The sequence below is a fragment of the Neodiprion pinetum genome, chromosome 4 (assembly GCF_021155775.2).
Source record: "Neodiprion pinetum isolate iyNeoPine1 chromosome 4, iyNeoPine1.2, whole genome shotgun sequence".
NCBI classification, from domain to species: Eukaryota; Metazoa; Arthropoda; class Insecta; order Hymenoptera; family Diprionidae; genus Neodiprion; species Neodiprion pinetum.
The window spans coordinates 39,748,497-39,772,833 of NC_060235.2; the positions used below are offsets into that span (position 1 = coordinate 39,748,497).

Below are 24,337 nucleotides of genomic sequence, written 5' to 3' on the forward strand. Positions count from 1 at the left end.
ACCTCTGCTCATATTCGACACAATGCGGTTCATGAAAAGAGTTTGTCAAACATTGCACATCAATTTAAACTTAAAAAAATAACTCAACATTTGATACCATGTTGACGAGTCAATCAATGTTTCGGGAAATTTGACACAGTTTATTAAACATCAGTTTTAGAATACGATAGTAACTAATGCTAATTCCTGTTTTATTAAAACAAGGTATATAATTCAGAATCCTCGAATAAACGTATCAGAACAGTAATATTGTATCAGTAGTTCAAAGAAAACAGATAAAACGTCGGATTTCCGTACAAAACTGCAATTTCCCCTCTCTTGACGCACAATCGACAAGAATTGAGATCACAGTCCAAAAGTAATAATTTGTGGATGCACCTGTCACGCCAAGAACTACAGGTTTTAGTAGGTGTTCGAAATAATGATGATCGACCTTGGCGCGAGCGCGCAAACGCGGCGTTTTTGACAGCGATTCAGAGTCTATTTATCAACGCACTCTTGTCGAAATATCTTAGTAAGATTCAGTTTTTGGCGCGAGATGGAACATATGAGTTATCCTGTGTATTACATAATCATATAACGTAAAAATTCAATAACCTAAATTGATCAATTTCAAAACGTTATGCCACACCGAATTCAACTAATTTTCTCTCTACGCAAGCACCAAAAAATTAAGAATCATATCAGATAACACAGGCTTATAAAATAAGAATAATCCTTGTTACACTTATTTCTACCCTTGTATATTCAGCTAATCCAACAAAATTTTAATCCATTCCCACTGACATCAGCTACCCCATCCCTTTACAAATAAAAAATTATGCAGTCCATCAGATAGTATTGAAAGATTTACCAATTATTCAATATTTCACTGGACAGCTAGGTAAATGGGTATACTTGGAAAGTTGTTTGGTAAGTATAATGAGTTGTATTGTTAGCAGTTGTCTGTTAGTTTGTTACCTAATACAAACAGTAGCCTTGAATCTTTTTTTTTTTGGCAATCAACAACTCGTCCAAATCTGAGTCAAGGCCACAAGGATTTAGTTACAATAACCGAATGTGTAATGGTATTCTAAAAAGTAAAATTAGGATTGATATATTCTTAGAAATTTCAATCATATGAAGGAAAAAGTTTCAAAGATTATAATTGACAATGAGGGTGAATCTATTTGACTATAAACAGAAATTTAACACGACACGTTCGAATGTATATTTGAGTAATAGTTGGACTTGGCTCAATCAATATTTCTATTTCTCTTAAGAAATCGAAATCTGCTGATATGACAAACTTTGTTCTTTAGGAAAGTACCTGTTAGTGACAAATACTGTGAGTTGCGGCTTAATGATGGGATTCGGTGATCTTTTCCAGCAGGGACATGAGCATTGGAAACAATGCAGCAGAAACGAGAGTGTTTCCTTGCAGAGCGGAAAATTGTTAAAGCTCGATTCAGAAACTAAAATAGATAATGAAATAAACTCAATAACTCTACCTAATATTGACGATAATGATAAAAAATATGTCCACGATTATATACGAACAAAAAATATGATTATAGTCGGCAGTATACAGGGTCCATTTCATCACTACTTTTATGCAATATTAGAACGAACGATTCCCAAAAAAGATGCAGTTTCCTTAGTCAAGAAAATACTCGCAGACCAATTCATCGCCAGTCCTGCATGTCTCGCAATTTTTTTCTGTGGTCTTGGAGCTCTGGAACATAATGAAATAGGAAGTATCCAAAATGAAGTTGCGCTTAAGTTTTTGGATACCTGGAAGGTAAACAGTGATCATTATTTGCAAACATCAAATCAAAGTCTGTTAAGCTTAAAAATGAATAAACACTGATAGTAAATTTTCAAATTTGCTCTGCCAGTATTTAAGTGTTATTGATGAACTAAAACTTATAATGTGTGGATATTATATTCTTCCAGATCGACTGGTGCTTCTGGCCTCCTGTACAATTTATTAATTTCCTACTGGTTCCTATACAGTATCGTGTGATCTATACAAATCTAATGACTATGATCTACGATACATTTTTATCGTACATAAGATACGTAAGTAGATCAATCATCACATCACTGTGGAAAAGAGGATAAATAGTAGCTAGACAAGCTGATATATTCCATTAATCTTGGAAATCATTGAATTCGCGCTGTATATTTGTTTAATAATTTACCGTATTTTCTCCCAACTTTTTCGCACTTTTCGCTTTATTTTCATTCTTTATTTTTTTCGTTCTTCCGTTGCAGGATGCAGAATATGACTGATTATTGAACAAATCATCAGCAAGTGGGCTTGTAAATAAAATAAATGACAAGGTGTATATATATACATATATACGCAGAAATTATAACTTGTCTGATAGAATGAGTGTTTTTAGCTCAAAATCCACGTAAATATAGTTGATAAGTGGATATGTTGTTATTTGAAAATAAATAAGAATAATTTTTGGAATTTTGCTAGTATTTGGGATGCATATAATATTTAATTTTCTGTATTTTGTTTGACGTTGGGAAAAAAGAAAATAGACAGTTGCCAGTAGGCAAATCTCTAAGTATAATTATCAACAACAATGTATCAAACGATAATTGTGCGCGTTCACCACGTGTGAACGAAAATAGTAAACTGAAATTAAAATTTAAACACACAACGAATACAAATGTTAAGGGTGTATCCCGGTCGATTTCGACGTGACGTATTAATCTTCAAATATCGGAGTCCACGCATCTCGAACGCAAAAAAGGGCTAAATAGACCCAATCTATACGCAATTCTGAACAACAAAATTCCAATAAAGTTTCACTTAACGTAGAAGTAAACAAATGGCACGGATTCTACGAAATCGCAATATTAGATTCATAGAATTCATGCTATTTCTTTATTTCTGCGTTAAACAATAAGTTATTGGAGTGTGTTTCTTTAGAATTGCGTATAGAATGGGACTGTTGAGCTCTCTTCGCATTTGAGGATATTTTGAGATGTATACGTCAACGTCGACATCGACATGGACACCCTATAATTAAAAGTTGAACTGAATCAACTGACATCAACTGAATCGAGGCTGAATTGAATACAGTCGCATATATAGATGTGGTTGACCATAGACTTAATACACAAAGATGTTGGCATATACGCGATAAACACATAGAGATATAAGAATAGAGTACGTGAGTCAGCCGATACGACCAGCACGCAATAGAAAGAGAGAGGGCAACTAGGTAGTCTGGTTGTCTTTGTCTAATCATGAATGCGCAGCAGGCGAGTCTCGGCCGCACTCAATACGAAAACATAAGTATATAAAAAAATAATGTAAACAGTAGTAAGACTATGAATAGTAGTATTAGTATAATTTAAATCAACTAATATACAATATAAGTGAAATCAATTTATGTCTGTGGTCACTCAAGGGATCTTGTTACAAAGAATGTTTACCACCATCTAATATCGTGTTTGGTAATATTTTCAGAGTTTCCGAGACAACTCAATCCATAATATTTGAAGAAAATTTTAAATGTCGATTTTGACGTAAAATTTTTCCAGCACTAATACAAATAAAGTTTACGTCGTCAGATGCAAAGTGCAAGCCTCCACGATTTTTTAGTTGAGTTAATTTGGAATTGCTGCTATTATCCGTATTCTTTTCTATCATAGCAACGCACTGTTTACAATGAATTTTATTATTTAATGAAAATACTATAGAACCGCTAATATGTTTGACTACTTCATCGATATATTCTGTGGAACACCAACCTTCTTTTTTGGTATAATCATGTTCAAATAGAGTACGAAGCAGGTTATGTTTGTGTCAACAACCTTCGGCACGCCAGACATGCGTGATTAGACAAAGACAACCAGACACCCTAGTTGCTCTCTCTCTTTCTATCACGTGCTGGTTTTCACTTATGTGCGCTCCTGTGGCTCACGTACTCTATTCTTATATCTCTATGGATAAACATCATATAGATCACGATGTAACATTTCTTTACATCATATAATTAATGACGTGGAATGGAAAACTAATCAACTGGCTAGAAAAATTTATATTCAAAACGCCCTCCACGTGTCATCCAAAGATTATTCTTGACGTGACCGTGTGAGCCGATGAAGCAAGCAAACCTACAATCGGTCAAAGTCTATGAATCGGTCGTGTATTGTGGCGCCTCTGTTTCGATCTGTCGGTAGAGAAGTATCGATACTTGTCCCGTGACGTCATAAAGCCAATATGGCAGAACCACACTTACGATTAGCTGCCTGCACCACTGTGATCTGAAGTGGGCAGAAGGGCTGAGGGGCAACTATGTCAGATTATTTCAGATCTGCCCTTGGCTATTTAAACGGAGGAACAAATTCCGACGAATACGTTGGCCAGACAATTGAAATCAACAATGTAAAGCTACGGGTGACGCGACTGCTTGCCGAGGGTGAGCAAATCTCCCTGTCAAATCCGCCTACTTTTTCACATAGTTGTACACGTATCGTTCACATCTTTTTTTTTGATTCGCCTGAATTAATAATCCCACATAAAACAGTTCATCCTTTCAATAACTACCTGTTATATCGGATTCAACCGAACTTAATGCTTATTATCTACTTTTAAATCTCATCTTTTTTGTCTAAATAAATCAATGGCTATATCTACTTGTTGACATCTGTCAAATGTCGGTTTGACAGGTGGATGGGCAATGGTCTATGCTGTAGAGGATGTGGCAACGGGAAAAGAATATGCTCTAAAGGTAAGAGATAGTTTTATTCAGCTTTATTTTTTTTGGGCTATTATTGTATTATCCTTGAATATCACTTACTACTACTCCGCTAAATCCGTGTTTACAAATTTATGTCTTACATTCGGTAAGAAGTTCATTGATATTGCATTATCACTAAATCTTGACTTGTCAAATTACACTATGTAAAATTAGTCAAAAAGTTGTCTAATTTTTTTCACATAAAAGAAGTTTGCACATTCAAGTCAGAGTTACGGGTACCATTTATGACCTGTTTTTTTATTGTTTGGCTTGGTAGAAACTCATCGCTGTTGATGATGAGGCTAATCGCATAATCATTCAAGAAATAGATACCCTGAAAAAATTATCAGGCCATCAAAATATTATACAATACTTATGCGCTCAGCGAGTTCAGCGAGAGGATCAAAAAAGCTGTGAATACTTATTGGTAACAGAATTATGCAACGGAGGAACGACAGCCGATCTTCTGCGAAATGTTCCTGCGAATACTCTGACTCTGCCTCAAATATGTCGTATAGCTTACCAAGCGACAAGAGCCATTCACCACATGCATGCTCAACCAGAGCCGATTATACATAGAGACATAAAACTAGAAAATTTTTTAATTGGAGCTAATGGCCTGATAAAATTATGTGACTTTGGAAGCGTTACTACTCAGCAAATATTACCCGACGTCTCTTGGAGCGCGCAGAGACGTTCTATGCTTGAAGAGCAAATGGCAAAGTTTACAACGCCAATGTATAGAGCTCCTGAGATTATGGATACATGGAATAATGAGCCCATAGGTCCCCCAGTCGACTGTTGGGCCCTTGGATGTGTACTTTATGCTCTTGTTACTCTGCGACATCCATTTCCAGATAGTAACAAACTGGCTATAGTGAATGCAAGGTATCCTCCGCTTCCGCCCAACCCACGTCTGGCCTGTTTTCATGATCTCATAAAAGGGTGCCTGCAGTCTTCACCTGTTCAACGAATGACAACTGCTACATTGCTGGAACGTCTTGCTGCTATTGCCGAGTCCAATTCTTTTGACCCGCGGGAATCAGCCAACATTGAGCCCCTTACTGCAGCCAAACCTTCGCCACCTCCGAGACCCATGCCCCTGCCAGTCGTTCCTCCACCTAGGCCCTCTCCACCTCCAGCAGTCCCTCCGTCGAGACCTCCTCCAGCTCAACCTTTGCCTTCCAGGTCAGCAGCTGCCCCACCTTCTGGTTTGTTTAGCTCATTACGAGGAGGAGCAGGAAGTATTCTTCGAAATTTAAAGGATACTTCAAATAAGGTGATGCAAACGGTTCAGCAGAGTATGGCAAGGACCGAGCTAGATGCGAGCTACTTGACGTCTCGCATATTGATCATGCCATACCCGGCAGATGGAATTGAATCTGCATATCGATCTAACCACGTCGAAGATGTTAGAGCTTTTCTTCAAGCTAGACATCCACCCCCGGCTAAAATACAATTGTACAACTTATCCAGGGGACGACCAAACTCAGCTAGACTACCAGGGAAGCACATCGATTGCTCTTTTGTCTTTGCTGCTCCCGAATCAAACACTCCGCTTCTATCAGCTCTCTACCAACTATGCCAAGACATATATCGATATTTAGATGCTGATTTTAATCACGTTGTCGTTATATATTGCACAGTAAGTGTAGCTTTCAATATTTTTGCATTCATATCTACCTCTTTCTCCGAATTCTACATAGACTTTTCGATTATGTAACAATTCATTTTAATGAAAATTGTTTTTCCCTGCAGGATGGCTATCGTGCAAGTGCTACAGTTGCATGTGCTCTGCTTCTCTATTCCGGAGCATTGGCAACATGCGAAGAAGCTATAGCATTATTTACGACTCGTCGTTGTCAGGCTCCATTGATGCAACCATCAGAACTTCGAAGTCTATACTACATGAAATCACTCGCTCAAGGAATCTGTCCACATACCAAACCAATTTCACTACGATCTCTCCTGCTGCAGCCAGTGCCTCTTTTTACTCGGGCACGAGATGGTTGCCGCCCTTATGTAGAAATTTACAGTGGAGGGACATTGGTATTTTCGACCCGACGACCTGATTATGAGGATATGAAATTATTTGGTGTCATGGAAGGAAAAGTAGTTCTAGTATTGGGAGATGCAATGGTGAAAGGAGATGTCACTGTCGCCGTTTTTCACGCTCGACAACAGTTGGGACGAATTATGGGTATCAAAATTGCATCCATTCAATTTCATACGGGATACATATCATCGGAAGAAAGTGTCATGATTTTCGAAAAACCGGACCTTGATGACGTCCCGGATCTCGGGGGAAGATTCAAAGTCACCCTGAACATAAGCGTAATCGATGGTCCTGTAAAATCTATTGCTGCTCCTGCTCCGTGGGATGAAGATTCATCTTCAAAACCTATCCCTGACCCGCTGTTTGGTTCCACTCTTGAAATGGAAGAAACTCTCGAAAATTTCCGAACAAATGTACCCGCGGCGGAAATCTCTCAACAAATCCCTGCAGCTCAATTATCAGTTGAGAATCCTAATGAGAGTGAGTGCTACGAGGCTCTACCTCAAGAGGAAGTTCAAACCGAAGAACCTAAATTCTTTGAAGCAGATTTATTAAATTTAGGCATGCCAGATACTAGTGTACCTGCACCGCCGGCACCAGCGTCTGCTCCTACTATAGTGAATCCCGATTTGAACATATTTTCCAGCGACGGTAAAGGAACTGGCGATTTACTCGGAGGCTTTGCTGACTTCAGCCAAGCGGAAATAATAAATACTGAGGCTCTTACCAATTCTTCTACAGGAAGTAATTTACTGTTTGAACAAAATCAGCAGGGTAAATCATCTACAAGTGATCTACTATTCGATCCACTCCAAGGTAGTGGAAATGCTGATCTTTTAGGTGGATGGGTTGGCTCAGGAGCAACTAGTCCAAGTATTGAAGAAAATTTTCCACGGAATGCGAGTACACCAAATTTTGCAGCGCAGACCAAAGATCCGTTTGCCAATTTAGCTGGATCATTAGGTGCAGGATTAAACTCCAGCTGGAGTGGCACACCGCGAGATTCAAGCACACCACAATCAGCAAGTCCAGCTGCAGGTAGCACGCCCGTACATTCTAGCCCTCGAATTCAAAAGCCCCCACCGCCGAGTGATTCAGGAGGAAATGATACTGGTGTATTCAGCACTAAGCCTGCAAAAGCTGCTGGAGATGCTTTTGGAGATTTGTTGGGTAGTCAGGGGTATAATTTCTTCAGCACGAGACGTTCAGAGAAGGAAAGTCCGAAGACAATAAATGAAATGCGTAAAGTTGAAGCTGCAAAGACGATGGATCCTGATAGACTAAAAATTGCTGAATGGACAGAAGGCAAGAAAGGAAATCTAAGAGCCCTTCTCTGCTCTTTGCATACTGTTCTATGGCCAGAAGCAGAGAGATGGCAGCGTTGTGAAATGCATCAGCTTGTTACTGCTGCAGATGTTAAGAAATCATATCGCCGAGCTTGTCTTGCAGTGCATCCTGATAAGGTACTAATACCTTTACAGAATTCGACTTCGAAATTGAAACTTATACTTTTTAAACCATACTTGCTTTCTGACTTTGAAATATGGAATCAAGAAAATGATTTGTATAACAATAACGGAATTCATATGAATCAATACAAGTTTCGAATGCAGAATTTAAAATTCAATTTCGTAGAAATACCTTCTGTAGATGTCTAAAATAAATTATGTTGTATTTATTTTGCAGCAAGCTGGAACAGCGAATGAGAATATAGCAAAGCTGATCTTCATGGAGTTGAATAACGCTTGGAGTACGTTTGAAAATGACGCTGCGCAACAAAATCTGTTTAGTTAATTATAGCAATTGATATTAATTGTTAATAATTAGACCGTATCTTCTTCAACTACGATACTTTAATAATCAACTAGATTAATGATATTCTGCTACTTGTAAGATATTCTCGTCTTTATTGCATTCCGATATCGTAGTCTTACAATTAATCGTAATGTATAACAGCGAATCACAAGAAAATATCTACTCAAACATACATTGCCTAAGCGACTTCATTATTCAAATCCTGAATAATGATAACAGATGTAATTCCTGACTAAAAGAAGAGACAAGATGAAACTATTACGTAACGTGTATATATGACAGTGTAAATTAAACTTAAATCCAAATGTAAACATACTAGGTCGATCTCCCTCCTCGTTTTCTTTTTATAAATTGACCATCACTGGTTTAGATACAATTGGGGTTGAATTTTACCCACTTTGTATGATGTACATGCAACTGGAAGTGCATATATCTATATATATGTGTATATACACATAGGTATGCATGTATACGTGTGAAGTGGATCGCACAAGTAGTGGTGAATATTTGTGCGCTAGTGGTGTGTGGAATAAGGGTGGAAATCTGTAAAGGGAGGGGCTGGCCAAAAATGGCTGTCACACACAGAGTAAGACGTCTAAAAGAAGACAATTGACTGACCACAGTCTTCCAGCTGAAGAAATGGACACAGTAGTAACAGTATATTAACAGTAACAGTGAGCCAATCAATAATTAATATGTTATTGTTGAGAGGCAATCCCAGTGCTTTGTTGAGACCACCCCCAGATCTGGCATCACTGAACTGTGCTCAAAGGTAGATTTACTAAAATAGTGAAATCCAAATGTAAAATAGTACATTTTTTTACAAGGAATTGCGTGTTCCGTTAACACACCAAGAGAATGTTAAACCCAATAATCTTTTGTACGGCTAAACAAAAGCCTCGTGATATTGACGTCAGTTGGATAGACTAGAGGGAATAAAAAAGGCAACACAGCGACGTCGTAAACAAGAAAAGATGCATCCCTCCTTTTCGAGGATTTTCTTTCTTCTTTTATTCGCTGCTTTTGGCAACAGGCATGTTGCATGCACATCAGATGCTGAAAAATTGGGGAGTGGCAATAAAGTAAGACTCAGGGCACCGTATTTACCATGGAGGCTGGTCATTTGCCTTACGCAACCCCAGAACCCTTTGAAAATGGATATTCAAAAGATATGGGAAGATGCGAGGCTGGAATCAACGCAAGGCAAAATGGAAGTTTCTTACGTCGAAACAACAGCACCTACAACAACCGATTCTCTTTCATACCCATTGGCACTTTTGGATAAGTTCTGCACAGCTGTCGAGGGTGGCCGAACAATTTTGAGCATAGTCATCGGAGGAGGACCTGCAGCCAGATTTCTCATCACAACTGCAACATTTTTAAATGTTCCAACGCTATGGCTACCGTCCTCACATCGAGACTTTCTCCGTCAGGTTTGTACATACAATTAAGAATCATGTTATCAAAATTAAGATCCTACATTTTGACCATTGCTGTTAATTGCTGAATAATTAGTAAGTCTGATTTATTTTATATAATCATTTTTAGTTAAAAATTAAAATAAACTGAAAAATAATGTATTCGCACATTGCTTCTGATAATCAAATGATTTCGTTACAGGGAAAGAAAGAGAAATTCGAAAGTCGATTAGGTACTGGGGCAGAGGAAATGGGTGCAGCGGCAGCAGCCTTAATGCATAAAGCAAACTGGCATGCATTCACGCTTTTAATTGACGTAACATTGCTTCCAATAAATCAGCTACTTTTGGCTGATTTGTCCATTTTGACACCAAGATCTGTGATTCATCTTCCAGCTGATGATCAAACTTTACGTAAAAGACTTCGCCGCGTTGCGGAGGGTGGAAGTACTGGAGGTGTTCTTGTAATGGCTTGTGATTTGAGTACTGCACGCCGAATTATTGCTGCAGGTAACAAATACGGGATGCTTGCAGGAAGGTTCTTATGGCTCTGGTTGGACCTTAAAATGGAATTGAAACCTAATGAACCAAGTTTACCTATTTCAAGTAGTACACACAATGCACGCTCTACAGTGAAATTGAATACCGATGACATAAAGCACATCGATATCCACACAAATTTTAGATTAGAAGATGATATTCATTTGCATACGCTGCCAAACTTGGCCAATGACGTACATCGACTGCAAGAATTTAGATGGAAAGAAGATCTACATCTTACAAGTCGAGCTGAAAGAAGTATCAAAATGAAGGAACACGAAGACACGAAAGCCGACGATAAAGAATTGAATTCAAAGATGGTGATGCCTATAGGAATGCTTGTACTGAGGTCTGGTAGTATGAAAATAAACAGCGGTGATATAACGCTGACAAGAATGTTGAGGGACACTTCAGAGGCATTGGACCAAACAATTTTTGAAACTCGGCCAAAATTGGCACGCCTCCGAGATGCTCAATGGAAAGATTACTTCGTTCCCTCATGCTTTGCCCGTCCAGATGCAAAATTTTTATCCAACGAGGAGAGAGAAAACGTTTCACAGCTGCTAACGAGTAGACTAAGGAAATTCACACGACAACTTTCTAGGGACAAATCAGAATTTCATCTTTTGAACTTGCAGCCTATGACTGTCCCTGGTAATAAGACTCAATTGAAATGGACGAAGGTAGGCACAATCAAAGGAGGAGGAAGAGATGTTCGACTTGAAACGATAATCTGGCCTGGTGGAGGAATTATACCTGCCTACCTTGATCAGATGGGAGCCGGAGATGGGATTCCAGCATATCGCATCGTGACTGCGCTCTCCCCGCCTTTTGTAATGGCGACAAGTTTACAAGAAGGTCTATGCCTAAGAGGTATAGCTTGCCGCCAAGGTGACGAGATCGTATGTTGTTACGGACTTAGTATGGATCTATTATCTCTCATTGCCCGGGAACTTAGATTCCGCTTTGAGTTGTACGTTGCACAAGACGGTTTGTTTGGCAGGCGAATTGGAATAAGTGGTAAATGGAATGGAATTGTGGGTGAGCTCACATCTGGCAAAGCTCAGTTGGCATTTGCACCCCTCAGTGTTTCGGCGAGAAGAGCTGAGGTGGTAGATTTTACTACTCCCTACTTCTTCAGTGGGGTCAGTTTCCTTGCTGCGCCACAACGTAAATCTGAAATACCGTTGCTGGCATTTTTACTGCCCTTTAGTACAGAACTATGGATAGCAGTTTTTACTTCCCTCAATATCACTGCAATGGCAGTGGCAGTTTATGAGTGGTTCAGCCCTTTTGGGCTCAATCCGTGGGGCCGACAACGCAGCAAAAACTTTTCCATAGCTTCTGCCTTGTGGGTAATGTGGGGTCTTCTTTGTGGACACCTTGTTGCATTCAAAGCTCCAAAATCATGGCCAAACAAATTTTTAATCAATGTTTGGGGAGGATTTTCTGTTATATTCGTTGCTTCGTACACAGCTAACATTGCGGCACTCATCGCAGGTCTGTTCTTTCATTCGGCTGTGAGCAACTACCATGACCGCAGTGTGAGTAGCGGAATGTATGCAGAGCACTTGGCAGGTTCCAATTTTTGAAATTTCATGACCTGTCACTATCTCTGATTACAGTTACTGTCGCAAAGAGTAGGAGCTCCCAAAGCATCGGCAGCAGAATATTACGTACAGCGTGCCAATCGCCAATTATGGTCACACATGTCTCGGTATTCGTTAGCCAATGTTGAGGAAGGAGTAGAGAAACTGAGGAACGGTACATTGGATATTCTTATAGCGGACACACCAATCTTGGATTATTATCGAGCTACTGATAATGGTTGCATATTGCAAAAAATTGGGGATACTATTAACGAGGACACCTACGCGGTGGCACTAGCTAAAGGCCATCCCTTAAAGGAGAGTATTTCTAGAGCCATAGCCAATTACACTAGCAACGGTCTACTTGACATTTTACAGGAGAAGTGGTACGGAGGTTTGCCCTGCATTCGCGGACGAGAAGGAATGGATACTGGGCTTGACCCTGAAACTGGAGGGCAACCCCGACCACTCGGCGTAGCATCCGTTGCGGGAGTCTTTTGTCTCCTTGGGCTAGGAGTTGTTCTTGGTGCTGTAATTTTAGCCGGAGAACACCTGTTTTATAGATATACCTTGCCCAGACTAAGGCACAGACCACGAAGCTCTATTTGGCGGAGCAGGAACGTAATGTTCTTTTCCCAAAAGTTATATAGATTTATCAACTGCGTTGAATTAGTATCGCCTCACCATGCTGCAAGAGAATTAGTACATACTCTGAGACAAGGACAAATTACCTCTCTCTTCCAAAAAAGTGTAAAGCGGGTGAGTATTTCTTTTTTTGAATCCTTATGATTATTGGGCAATGTACAAGGTTCCCATGTTCCAGAAGGAACACGAGCAACGTCGCAGACGAAAAAGTAAAGCCCAATTCTTTGAGATGATACAGGAAATTCGGAGGTAAATATCAGAACTGTCTCCATACTTGACCATTAATAAATTGATTAAAATTTTATTAATATTTTATTACCTTTTGCCTGATCTTCCAACTAAGTTGGAAAGTAATGGGGTCAACAGGCGATAGACTAGAACAATTATCAACAATGGTGTCTTAAATACAACAGTGTTCATAAATTAACGTTGTTACTGTATTTTCATTCGACAAAGGGTACAACAGGAGGAAAAAACTGAGACCGTCTCGAAAGATGCAGAATCACGTCGAGTAGCAAAGAAAGACGATAAAACATCAAAAGGTAGAGAACGGAGCCGTAGCAAAAGCCCTTTGATGCCCAGAAGTCCGAAACGAACTGAAAAAAGTAGAAGTTCAACGAACTTGTCGGGCTCGCGATTAGGACTGTCTCCCATTAGTCTTGAAGAGCCAATGCGGCCGATCGAATTCACGTTAAGTAACACGAATCTACGTGCAAGAAGCCCACTAGAAACAGTGGGTCGGAGACTGAGTCACGGTGACGGGGGATCACCGCCCCCCAGACTCGGATCGCATTTTGGAGGGAGTGCAAATTTGAGGCCGCAAGTACCGGTGAGAGGAGACTCCCTTGGAGGTGGAGCAACCACTCCGCGACCCTCGAGAAGTCCGGCAAAGAGGGGTCAATCATTCCCTGTATTTGCTACTCTTCGTCCACCACATTCCAGCGGTGTTCCACGGTCCAAAAGTCCGTTACTGTCACCGAACAGCGAGCTGACTAATGCTATCGGACGAAAGTTATCCAGGGAATGGGGAGCCAGCAACATTGACCTCAGGATCTCATCCGTTGCAGAGACTGAACCTGTGATTGGGACTGGTCCAGAGCAGGAAACTACACTAATCATAGAGCGTTCGGTTCCAGAGCTAAAGCAGGAGGAAATACAAGTGGCAAAAAAACCCGTCAGACGCGCACGAAGTCATGAGACCCGAGAGAGCGCCAAACACTCGATAGATTTGCCATCACCAAGAATGAACGTTCAGCCTGTGGTAGGGGGCCGATCGGTAAGTGAACGAACCAAAAAACAACTTGAGTCTGAATTAAAAGCAATTTTGAGCGCCCGCGCACATCACCGTGACTTACATCCTCCTTGATAGATCTGTAGATCTGGTCATGCGTACTTGAATGCACAAAGCTTAGAAGCTTCCTGCCTTTGAGGGGCTTCGATTGATTTAAGCAATATCAGAATAATAGGTCAATTTGTAGAGGAAACTGGAAAAAAAAAAAAAAATTTACGAGAATTCTTCATAAGAAATAGACAGCCTTGGTGGACCTTATAACCAGGAGGCGACTCAATGATGGGGATTGCCTCTGTTTGTTCATTCGTTGTTATGTACATTGATAACTTAGGTTACATTACATTAAAAAGTGCTATAAAAGAAAAAAAGAAAAAAAATCTTAGTAGAAATGTCCTATTAAGTGAAGTAACACGATATATTAATATTAAGATATTTTCTTGTTGGCGTTTTAACTCTATTAAATTTACCGCTGGCCCGGGTGAGTCTCTCTTTCAATTGCAATGGAAATAAATAATATTGTCTACTGCGGTATTTCTCAACTTGACACTGGATTCAAAAATAAAGTTATACGATACCTAATAACACCATGATGATTAATTGATATAGACAAATTTGTAATTCTACCATGAATCCAGAAGTTGAGAGACACTGATCTACGGATTTTAATGAATTGAACTAAATACTGCCACTTTAATTAAACTTGTGATTGTGGAAGGAGGGGCTCGCGTTTCAGGCTCTTGGAATATAACAACCACAAAGCACACATGCACACATTCCTCGTAAATGGAGTGGCGAATAATTATTGAAAAGGAAAAAGCAAAGAAAAATAAAAGAAGATCATAAACCACGGGCGAAGTTATACCTTTGTCTTGGTGATGGATATATATAACATATATCTAGCATAAAAAAATTTATAGAAACTAGCAAACATAGATATATCTCTGCAAGTGATCAAAGTATTAAAATTTTTGACGACCGAAGCTCGTCAAAACCTGATTCGTTATAAATTTATAAAAAATAATAAGTAAAAAAATCTATCTCCACTATCCGATAAAGAATCGCTTTGTGATCTAATGAAGAAAAAAAAAAAATTTATTTACTCCTACTATCTAACGTTAGACTATTAGAGTGAATGCATGGGACTAAATTAAAGAATTAATTTTAAATGATTCATAAGCGAGGCCTTAGGAGTAGTCGTATCCGCCCAATACTTTACTTACTAGTATTATTGTATTTGGAAATTTCACTATATTATATTAGAGAATATTTAGATATTTAGTTGGACTGTTTATCGTTAGAAAGACTATAATTATACTTATTATTAAACTCTCGAAAGTCGTAATCAGTAGGTTCCTATGGATATTAATACCGATGCAAATTTTCTCACATGCAATATAAACGAAATATGGGTTGCCGACTGAAGATAGAATATAATTAACGGAATTGCCAGTGAGGAGTGATAGGAGTATACGTATCAAATATAAAATGGTACAGAATCTCGCACTCAGTTTGTCATTTTATATTACCAGTATGAGGCTTCCACATATGCGTTTTACAAAAAATTTGCTCGGTAAAGGTTTGCTATCAGTACTGAAATCTCTAAAGCAGCATAAATTTAATGAGATATATATCGAAAGAAAATGTCGAGGAAGGAGATCGAAGTAAAGTAAAAGTATAAAATAAAATTCAATAAAATAAACACATAAATAAAAGTAAATAAATAAACAAATAAATAATATATAACATAATAATATACTACAATGTCGAACTCTAATAAATTGAATTCTTACAGTAGATGATGAGGAATAACTAATTGATATTGCAATTTATTAAAGAGTGATCAAAATACAAATAATAGGGGGCCAGTCTAGAGTCACCCGAGCCTAAGGAAATCAAACATAGACTTACTAAACTAATTTTAGCTGTAATATTTAAACAGGTGGGATCAATCTGTGATTTAGTTGAGTCGCTATACTGTCCTTTGTTTTCTATCTAGACACGTCGCTGAAATATAATAATGCGTACTATATTTCAGTGAGTCACGTGGAAGATTTTTCTGTTACTTATCTTTATCTTGTTTTGGGCCATCTTTCACAAAACGAAAATCATCTTATTTCTCACGCTGAATAAAGTCTGAATCAAAGGTTGGTCTCCCGGCTGACTTAATCATGCGCTGCCCAGTCTGCCTTTGTAGTATACAATTCTGAAAGAATTTTAATAACGGAGGCTTAACTCTGTAACGAAGATAACCGTATAAACAGTATAAAGAATCGCGATCATATCCGGCTGAAATTTTATCATTTTTCAGTTATTTAAATCAAAGCATTTCGGTATTTTAACTCGCGACCTGGTAGCGCACGGTTGTAAGCTAGGTTAGGTTCCTCGTGACCTACCTCGTCTCTCTTGTTACGCCTACTACTACACTGTTATTGTTGATGAAAACTCCATATTATTATAAAATAAATATTATATTGTCTCAGGTTTGAGACTATATATTAAATCATCCCATTCGATCCTTATGTTACATCTTGTATCTATCTCTGGAATTCCCTAAATCATATTCCTGTATAATAGCCGCGATACGTAACACGTATGCGTGAACGATAGATTTATAAATAATGTACAGATAAAGTGTAAAGTACAAAGGAAAAAGCAATCTCATGCTGCGGTGGCTTTAAGCCAGTCATGCTCTGTCTCCAAAGATTTATTGTGAGAGAGGTCACAGTGTGAATTGTCCTTTGCGGTAAACCGTATGAAACGATGTTAAAATGAAGAGACTGCTTTGTCCTCTCCACCAAATTCTTCGTCAAATGAACGATACGTAACCGAACGTTGCTTCGATTAGAAAATACCAATGTCAATTGTTATTCGAGACTTGCGTTTATTACCTCAAGGCCCGCGGGTCCAATAGTAATCTACCACTCGTAAACTGAATGAAAATGATCTTATAAAGGTGCATCAGTGTTGCACATCGTTATACAGTTGTAGGTCCCCTGGGTGTGCAAAGAACAAGACGAAAGAAAACATTGAGTATAGTTGTGATAAAAAAAACAGCTGTCTACGTGATGTACGAAAATTTTTTTTACTCGGTCTCCTGGGTACGTTCCGTGAATCGCATAGTCATAATGACTTTCGGAAAATAAGCAAGGCTAATAGCTAGCTAAGCTGACCTGCAGGCGTGAATGTGTGGACATGTATAGGTCATATTACTCGAATTATTTTATCAAAATATTGCGACGGCAGTTTTGATTCCTTGACAACTGCATAGTGAACACCCCTTGCGGTTATTTCATTTTAATTCCATTCATCAACGGATATCTGGTCGCGAGTGTCCGACAACTATTCAATCAACAATAGACTTATATGTGTGTATATTTTATACGAGTGCCTTCTCCAGAGGCCTACATGACGTACTTACGTACATACACACATGCATATCGTATGAATGCGCTGCCAGTAAGTTACGTGCCAAAGGCTGAAAGCTCGCATGATCGGAGATAACTACATATTTGAATCAGCAAGTCATTCTAGCCGAAATTTGACCCCTCCAGGTGATATAGAGCTTATACTCAATGGCCAACAACTAATCGAGATGTTAAAATCGCATATTTGGAAAAACGTTTGTCCTCTTGCCGATCCTTTTTCTTTTTCTCGTGGATATCAACGTGCAGGTTTTTTCGCGCGTTTTAAAGTGACACGTTGCGTAAATAGTAAATTTCAGTTTTGACATTTCTGCCACTTTGTCACACGTTGGGCGGTGGAAAATTAAGTACTCGTGAAAATAAAATAATACACAACTGACGTTTAACACCGTCAACTTACTGTGCGCTAATTTGCATACCGTATTGTTGTGTTTCGCCCAAGTGTAGTCGTTACAAATTTCTTTGAAACACTCATTGTCATGCGGGAATCATGATAAACAGAAAACTCTTCAGGATGTAAAATTGGTAAATGGTGTCATTTTCTGGAGATACATAGTCAAAATCGTTACTTGTGTGGTTTATAACCTCAAAGTTAATCTGATTCGGATCTGTTCAACGCTACGGACACAAGGTACATACACACATTAAGTTATTATAGAAATACCTAATAAATATTATGGGCCGCTTAAATTTCCGAAACCCTTGCTGCTCCCGTGCATGTGTTGCATTTCTTCATCATCGATACTCCATGCTCGGTATCATGTGTTAAAAACCATATGAGGCATTTTTTGGCAAGCCGCTGGTACAGCTACCAAAATGAACCAAAATATAGTTTACGTCACACACAATATTGTTCTGGTACACCTTGTTTGCTATACCGGTGCTTGCCAGAACATGCCTATTTTGGTACACCTATCTGATTGTACGCAAATTTACTTTTCATACGCAATATGCAATAACTGCACTTGTAATACTAAAGTTAATTATATTTAGATTCCAACAGAATGACCAGATGTATAACAATGCTAAGACGTTCATCAATGAAACTATTAATTCCACAAATAAAAACGATATACTCTTTTATCTAATATCTTATGATTTCACTTAACTCCATTTTTTCTTATCATTTATTCATTATCATTTTCGATCTAGACTTTTGTCACATACTGTATGGAAAATTGTACTTGTTTGAATGGAATTATTTTCTTTTGTCAAATAGACTTAATATTGTCAATTACATTTTACGTTGTATTCAAATCTGAGATAACGACATGATTGAAAAACTATTTAGTCCCTCAAAACAACCAGAACGTGTGATAACAGATTGATAACAGTAAAAGTAATTTTACTCAATTTCTACCTAGCTTATGATAGATCATCATGGATGGTGAAGAGGATTATTCGCAGATGGAAGGAAGTCGGTGTAATTTCACATCATTCGGTAGAAGTGATGCAGCAGTTGATACCAGTGAAGAAAAGGACCAGAACCTTAGTCCGGGTAATGAGAAACATGGAGACCTTGGCGATATGACATTTTGCATGGCTAATTATATAAAAGAAGCTATGAAAATGATGTTTATGATGCGAAGTCATCACATGCTTACCGACGTTATCTTAGAAGTTGGACAAGAACTGTTCCATGCACACAAAGTCATTTTGGCTGCGGCAAGTCCTTATTTTAAGGTATCATTTTATTTTTTTACACCTCATCCACATCTAGTTATTCCCAGCTAATATTACTTTCAGTCTAGAATCATGAAATAAACATCTTTTAACTTTCAGTTACTACGTGTATATTGTTTAAAAAACAATCACTTCAAATAATTTAACATACTTTATTCAAATTCGTCTGATTTTCATTTATATCAATCAATGCCTCACTTTGTAAGTCCTGATTTTTTCATAATACTTGAAGTGTTGATAGTACAACATCCCGGTGGTCAGGAATAATTTAACACTGCTGAGTTACAGAAAGCGTTCATTCAATTACTGCTTCGTAGTCAGTGATACTGTCAATACCTCGTGTCTGTTTATAATAAAAATTTTCTTACTCTAAATTCTAGGCAATGTTCACGGGAGGTCTTAAAGAATGTGAAATGACCAGAGTCAAATTGCAAGGGGTTTGTCCAACAGCGATGGCTCGGCTCATGTATTTCATGTACACGGGACAAATAAGAGTAACTGAAGTAACAGTCTGTTCGTTATTACCTGCGGCGACAATGTTTCAGGTACAGTATTCCTAGGTAATTGTCATAGGTTATAAGCTGAGAAATGTTCAAAAGTATTCCATAGCTGATATGTATTGAATAAAATACACGATCGTTCTTATTGTTAGCTATGTGTCGAAATATTTGACATTCGAATTGCAGGTTGGCAATGTAATAGATGCATGCTGCGTATTTCTCGAGAGGCAATTGGACCCAACAAATGCTATCGGAATTGCAAATTTTGCTGAACAGCATGGTTGTCACGATTTACATCACAAAGCAAATCAATTTATCGTGCAACACTTTAGCAGAATTTGTCAAGAAGAAGAATTCCTTCAACTTACGGCCATACAATTAATTAATTTAATTAGAAAAGATGAACTTAATGTACAGGAAGAAAGAGAAGTTTATAATGCAGTGTTAAAATGGGTGAAATACAACGAGGAATCTCGCGGTATTAAAATGGAACATATATTGCACGCAGTTCGGTGTCAGTATTTGACTCCGAGCTTTCTTAGGGAACAAATGAAAAATTGCGATGTTTTAAAAAAAGTGCCAGCCTGCCGCGAGTATCTAGCGCAAATTTTTAAAGACCTAACATTGCATAAGAAACCAGTCGTCAAAGAGAGGACACCCAACACACCAAGAGTCATTTACATAGCAGGTGGATTTCTTAGACATTCGTTGGATGTTCTTGAAGGGTATAATGCCGACGACAAAGTTTGGAGTCAACATGCTAAGTTAACAGTGCCTCGTTCCGGACTTGGAGGAGCATTTTTAAAAGGCATGTTTTACGCCATCGGTGGAAGGAACAATTCGCCAGGAAACAGGTGAGATTAATAACATGTAGATATTGGTTCACCTGCTTAGTTCAAGTAATCGTTAACAAACAGTTTTTTTTACTCATCTTCAAGATACGACAGTGATTGGGTGGACAGGTACAATCCAGTTCTTGACCAGTGGAGACCCTGTAATCCCATGTCAGTGCCAAGGAACAGAGTGGGAGTTGCTGTAATGGATGGTGTATTGTATGCGGTAGGTGGCAGCGCAGGTGCAGAATATCACAACAGCGTTGAATGTTATGACCCGGATCAGGATACCTGGACAAATGTTAAACCTATGCACACAAAACGATTAGGAGTCGGAGTTGCTGTAGTAAATAGGTATGACGAATGCTTTTCAAGATTCCACTAAGCAATCTTTCTCGGGCACTTAAAAAAAACCTTGACTCTGAAATTTCGTATTTATAGATTGCTCTACGCAATTGGTGGATTTAATGGAATGCATAGATTGAGTTCAGTAGAATGTTATCATCCAGAAAATGACGAATGGACCATGGTCTCTCCCATGCGGTGTTGTCGGTCAGGATCTGGTGTAGCAAGTCTTGGGCAGTACATCTATGTGGTAGGAGGCTATGACGGATCCCGTCAGTTGAGCACAGTAGAACGTTACGATACGGAACATGATTCATGGGAGTTTGTGAGCAATGTTTCAGTTGCGCGAAGTGCTTTGAGCGTAACTGTTCTAGATGGAAAACTTTATGCAATGGGTTAGTGTCTTGTGTATATATCGTAATTGACACGTGTTTTTTTTTTTTTTTTTTTTTTTTTTTTTTTAATGACAATTTGAATTCTCTCATTTCATGTATAAGTTTTATTGTTCTTTTCCGTTACAGGAGGGTATGACGGACAGACCTTTTTAAGTATAGTAGAAATATACGATCCAGCCAAGGATCAATGGGAACCAGGAGTGCCTATGACTTCGGGTAGATCAGGTCACGCGAGTGCGGTTTCTTATCACCAATGTCCGTTGCATTGTGATCACTTGGAACATCACATTGTTTCTAGTGAAAACCGATCAACGAAACGCACATCTTGACACCCTATGTCGAATTCTGTGACCTGATGACGCGATTTAACTTATTTATTTGTAAATGACGTGTAGTATAATAATATAGTGTAACGATAGTATAAGGAGATAAGACTATATTGAGATTGATCTTAATCAAGCAGGTAGTGAAGCTATGCAGAGGATATTTTTGAATTCTGAGTTGCCTAGAAAGTGCTTACATAAATTGAGAAAAGTGAACTGTGCACAAGTTCCTTCAAACAGACTACAAAACAAGTTTGACTCGATTTCATATCTTCACCTAGATATCTTTGGTAAGTGAAAAATTAAAATAGGCAAGTGGGACAATCTTAGTGATACAAACTAGAAGCAGAAAGCAATTCCAAAGATCACTCAATCAGTAACAAAACGATGTACCCATATTTACTATAGGGCGAATGATCTATTTTCTATAATTCTCTTCATTCTGTTTACGCAACTGATTGTTGTACATTATTTTAGTAACTATACAAACACCTAATTAATAGTATAATTTGTGATTGGAAAAACCATGAGATATTCGTTAATTGGTAATACTTTTTAATATCAGTACCTGTCACAAGGACTAAAAAGACAAGAATAAATTGAAATGTTGATGATTTTTTCGCAAATATCAAAGGAGTTTACTCCACATAGTATAATATTGCAAGGTGAAGGCAGTCATTTTGTATTTCCATTGTTTATCAAAATGCACGTTCAAGACCTAGAACTAACTTTTCAAATTCCAGATGAAACTAGTCCCATTAAATATTGAATAATTTCTGTAAAATTAAAAAAAATTTAAAAAAACACAAATCTGCGATTAAACATGTTGCCACTGGAGTGTCAAAATCAACCGACTACCTGTCCTATGTGTCTAGGAAAAGGTAATGAAAAAACTTATGTCAACTTGAAATATCAGTAAAAGTTTATTAACAGTCAAATTCAATTTTATTTAACTTTAGGGTATTGCAATGAAGATAAGTCAAGGCTCTCTTTCAGTCAAGAAAAGTCCACACTTGTTCATCCTAAGCGTTCACTACGACTACCAGCTATAAATTCTGAAAATACAAAGCTAAAGAGGCATTCTTCGAGTTACAGCTCTAATTTTTCTGCCACAGAGGGTATCGGGGATGTACACTTACCAAAAATACTTCATAGGTACTACAGATATTATATTCATTACGGAGAGAATTCGGTTCAATTTTGATTATCGGTTGAAAATTGTCATATAAAAACAATTCGTCCACCAATTTTCAAATTATGGTAGTGTTGGCTTTTAGAGAAAATTACAGTCTCCTGTGATGAAAGTGTATGCGCAAAGAATTTTGGGTAGCGGTGAGCAGAATCTCCTTGGAGAGGTTCCTTGTATGTACGTACGTACATTTTGATCGCAGGAGAATGAATTTTTTTTTTCAATGCCTATACTACCATAATCTAAAAATTGGTAGAAGATTTTTCTTAATCGACTTTATTTAATCAGTCAAGAATTAAAAACCCGTGTTTTGGTCAAAGTTTCACCAAAGACTCCCCTTAATTAATGAAGATTGAAGCTTTGGACAAGTTGCAAAGTTCTTAGCAACAATGCTAGCTTGTTTGTATACCTCCTTTGAACACAGCAATTCCGTGTATACCGAATGCAGCAGAACCAGTTTAAATCAAAAAAGCGTGCTTTATCCTGGTGGAGATAATATGAAGCTACAGGAGAAAAATTATGCGACAGCAGCTCTAAACTTTGAAAGACCACAAGATGCGCTGAAGCTAGCGTTACTGAAGTTGAAGGAAAATCAATGGGATAATACCATGCAAGCACTCATTGACATTGTGCATATATCAAGGCTTCAACCAGAACTGATAGATTCGATTATGCCAATCGTAAATAGAAGCATATGCAGGTGACGTCATCATTCATTCGTGATTATCACGTGGACGTAATTAACTTTAGTTACTTTATTACGATTTATAGCTTATTGCGAAATATAAGGTCAAATGTAGTAAGGACTGCCTGCCAAGTAGCCGCCGAATTGTTCAGAACGATGCAATGTACCCAAAGACCTGAATTTGATGAGTTGGTCGGTATGCTGTTACAAAAGACTGGAGATATGAACAGGTGCATACGCCAAGACGCTAACAGTGCCTTGGACACAATGGCTGATTTCATACCAGCGTCACATTGTGTCAGAGTAATGTCTACTAGTCGAGGTGCAGGGTAAGGCTACATAATTTAATCAAACCATATTCTTTCAACTTATGTAATTCACAATACTGATAAGTGAATTTGTGTGGATTGGATTATTTCAGGCATAAAAATCCGTTGGTTCGTGCAACGGTCAGTCGCCTACTAAATTATATTGTTACTTTGAAAGGGGTTGATACCCTCTTCTCAACAACAGCTACAAAGGATACGCGGGGTAGGGTATTTATCATGTGCGCCAAGTTCTTGGTTGACGGTAATTGTGAAACAAGGTAATTAACAAATAAGCTTCTTTCTCATCATTCGTGAGATCAAGAATTGTCCAAGTTTGGGGATATCTGTACTTGAATGAAAAATCTTTGTCACTCATCCGATTTTTCAGAGCGAATGCACGAAGCTTGGTGAAGCTTTTGATGACCCATAGTGACTTTGAACATTTATTTCATCAAGATGTCGATCGCAAACTGACGGAAAAAATACAGAAGCAACTGATAACCTTGAAATATGACGCACCAAGTGGATCCCGAATAATATCGAAATAAAACAT

General features: G+C 38.2%; 5 protein-coding genes and 1 long non-coding RNA gene across 14 annotated transcripts; 5 read left to right on the plus strand and 1 right to left on the minus strand.

Moving 5' to 3' along the window:
- Positions 1-539: 539 nt before the first annotated feature.
- On the minus strand, positions 540-3,990 carry LOC124217692 (uncharacterized). 2 transcript variants are annotated; one of them, XR_006882880.2, is made up of 2 exons: positions 3,757-3,990; positions 540-1,714 (listed from the first exon to the last, which is right to left on the minus strand). It is a non-coding gene; the product is annotated as an uncharacterized lncRNA (long non-coding RNA). The 2 variants fall into 2 exon arrangements; XR_006882881.2 differs by lacking the exon at positions 3,757-3,990 and adding an exon at positions 2,184-2,508.
- On the plus strand, positions 774-2,461 carry LOC124217688 (mpv17-like protein 2). The gene is made up of 4 exons (XM_046623628.2): positions 774-912; positions 1,302-1,780; positions 1,936-2,061; positions 2,257-2,461. Exons 1-4 carry the CDS (start codon positions 888-890, stop codon positions 2,272-2,274), a joined length of 648 nt encoding a protein of 215 aa, XP_046479584.1. The 5' UTR covers positions 774-887; the 3' UTR covers positions 2,275-2,461.
- On the plus strand, positions 3,371-8,930 carry aux (cyclin-G-associated kinase). The gene is made up of 5 exons (XM_046623544.2): positions 3,371-4,427; positions 4,678-4,739; positions 5,026-6,393; positions 6,507-8,267; positions 8,491-8,930. Exons 1-5 carry the CDS (start codon positions 4,304-4,306, stop codon positions 8,596-8,598), a joined length of 3,423 nt encoding a protein of 1,140 aa, XP_046479500.1. The 5' UTR covers positions 3,371-4,303; the 3' UTR covers positions 8,599-8,930.
- Positions 8,931-9,034: 104 nt separating this feature from the next.
- LOC124217643 (uncharacterized) lies at positions 9,035-14,645 on the plus strand. 3 transcript variants are annotated; one of them, XM_046623539.2, is made up of 6 exons: positions 9,035-9,391; positions 9,447-10,052; positions 10,240-12,120; positions 12,202-12,924; positions 12,989-13,059; positions 13,267-14,645. In XM_046623539.2, exons 2-6 carry the CDS (start codon positions 9,594-9,596, stop codon positions 14,174-14,176), a joined length of 4,044 nt encoding a protein of 1,347 aa, XP_046479495.1. In that variant the 5' UTR covers positions 9,035-9,391; positions 9,447-9,593; the 3' UTR covers positions 14,177-14,645. The 3 variants fall into 3 exon arrangements, with proteins under 3 accessions (XP_046479495.1, XP_046479496.1, XP_046479498.1); XM_046623540.2 differs by having other exon boundaries at positions 9,517-10,052; XM_046623542.2 differs by having other exon boundaries at positions 9,035-10,052; positions 12,992-13,059.
- A 2,864-nt stretch (positions 14,646-17,509) lies between these two features.
- Positions 17,510-22,540, plus strand: Keap1 (kelch like ECH associated protein 1). 5 transcript variants are annotated; one of them, XM_069135623.1, is made up of 7 exons: positions 17,510-17,652; positions 18,888-19,021; positions 19,587-19,751; positions 19,893-20,560; positions 20,645-20,893; positions 20,981-21,279; positions 21,406-22,540. In XM_069135623.1, exons 1-7 carry the CDS (start codon positions 17,589-17,591, stop codon positions 21,606-21,608), a joined length of 1,782 nt encoding a protein of 593 aa, XP_068991724.1. In that variant the 5' UTR covers positions 17,510-17,588; the 3' UTR covers positions 21,609-22,540. The 5 variants fall into 5 exon arrangements, with proteins under 5 accessions (XP_068991724.1, XP_068991723.1, XP_046479516.1 ...); XM_069135622.1 differs by having other exon boundaries at positions 17,634-17,652; positions 18,888-19,206; XM_046623560.2 differs by lacking the exon at positions 17,510-17,652 and adding an exon at positions 17,964-18,154 and having other exon boundaries at positions 18,888-19,206.
- LOC124217672 (TOG array regulator of axonemal microtubules protein 2-like) lies at positions 22,349-24,332 on the plus strand. Of its 2 annotated transcripts, XM_046623595.2 has the most exons (6): positions 22,349-22,483; positions 22,562-22,757; positions 23,216-23,491; positions 23,563-23,805; positions 23,898-24,062; positions 24,173-24,332. In XM_046623595.2, exons 1-6 carry the CDS (start codon positions 22,426-22,428, stop codon positions 24,330-24,332), a joined length of 1,098 nt encoding a protein of 365 aa, XP_046479551.1. In that variant the 5' UTR covers positions 22,349-22,425. The 2 variants fall into 2 exon arrangements, with proteins under 2 accessions (XP_046479551.1, XP_046479552.1); XM_046623596.2 differs by having other exon boundaries at positions 22,361-22,483; positions 22,599-23,491.
- The last annotated feature ends 5 nt before the right edge of the window (positions 24,333-24,337 follow it).

Coding starts and splice junctions, on each gene's coding strand:
- LOC124217672 (XM_046623595.2), top strand. CDS start 22,426: ATGTTGCCACTGGAGTGTCAAAATCAACCGACTACCTGTCCTATGTGT. Junction 23,492..23,562: donor GTAAATAGAAGCATATGCAG/GTGACGTCATCA, acceptor TACGATTTATAG/CTTATTGCGAAATATAAGGT. Junction 23,806..23,897: donor TCTACTAGTCGAGGTGCAGG/GTAAGGCTACAT, acceptor GGATTATTTCAG/GCATAAAAATCCGTTGGTTC.
- LOC124217643 (XM_046623539.2), top strand. CDS start 9,594: ATGCATCCCTCCTTTTCGAGGATTTTCTTTCTTCTTTTATTCGCTGCT. Junction 12,925..12,988: donor TCCAAAAAAGTGTAAAGCGG/GTGAGTATTTCT, acceptor CCCATGTTCCAG/AAGGAACACGAGCAACGTCG. Junction 13,060..13,266: donor ATGATACAGGAAATTCGGAG/GTAAATATCAGA, acceptor CATTCGACAAAG/GGTACAACAGGAGGAAAAAA.
- LOC124217688 (XM_046623628.2), top strand. CDS start 888: ATGGGTATACTTGGAAAGTTGTTTG. Junction 913..1,301: donor TATACTTGGAAAGTTGTTTG/GTAAGTATAATG, acceptor TTTGTTCTTTAG/GAAAGTACCTGTTAGTGACA. Junction 1,781..1,935: donor AGTTTTTGGATACCTGGAAG/GTAAACAGTGAT, acceptor ATATTCTTCCAG/ATCGACTGGTGCTTCTGGCC.
- aux (XM_046623544.2), top strand. CDS start 4,304: ATGTCAGATTATTTCAGATCTGCCCTTGGCTATTTAAACGGAGGAACA. Junction 6,394..6,506: donor TTGTCGTTATATATTGCACA/GTAAGTGTAGCT, acceptor TTTTCCCTGCAG/GATGGCTATCGTGCAAGTGC. Junction 8,268..8,490: donor TTGCAGTGCATCCTGATAAG/GTACTAATACCT, acceptor TTTATTTTGCAG/CAAGCTGGAACAGCGAATGA.
- Keap1 (XM_069135622.1), top strand. CDS start 18,904: ATGGATGGTGAAGAGGATTATTCGCAGATGGAAGGAAGTCGGTGTAAT. Junction 20,561..20,644: donor AACAATTCGCCAGGAAACAG/GTGAGATTAATA, acceptor CTCATCTTCAAG/ATACGACAGTGATTGGGTGG. Junction 21,280..21,405: donor TGGAAAACTTTATGCAATGG/GTTAGTGTCTTG, acceptor TTTCCGTTACAG/GAGGGTATGACGGACAGACC.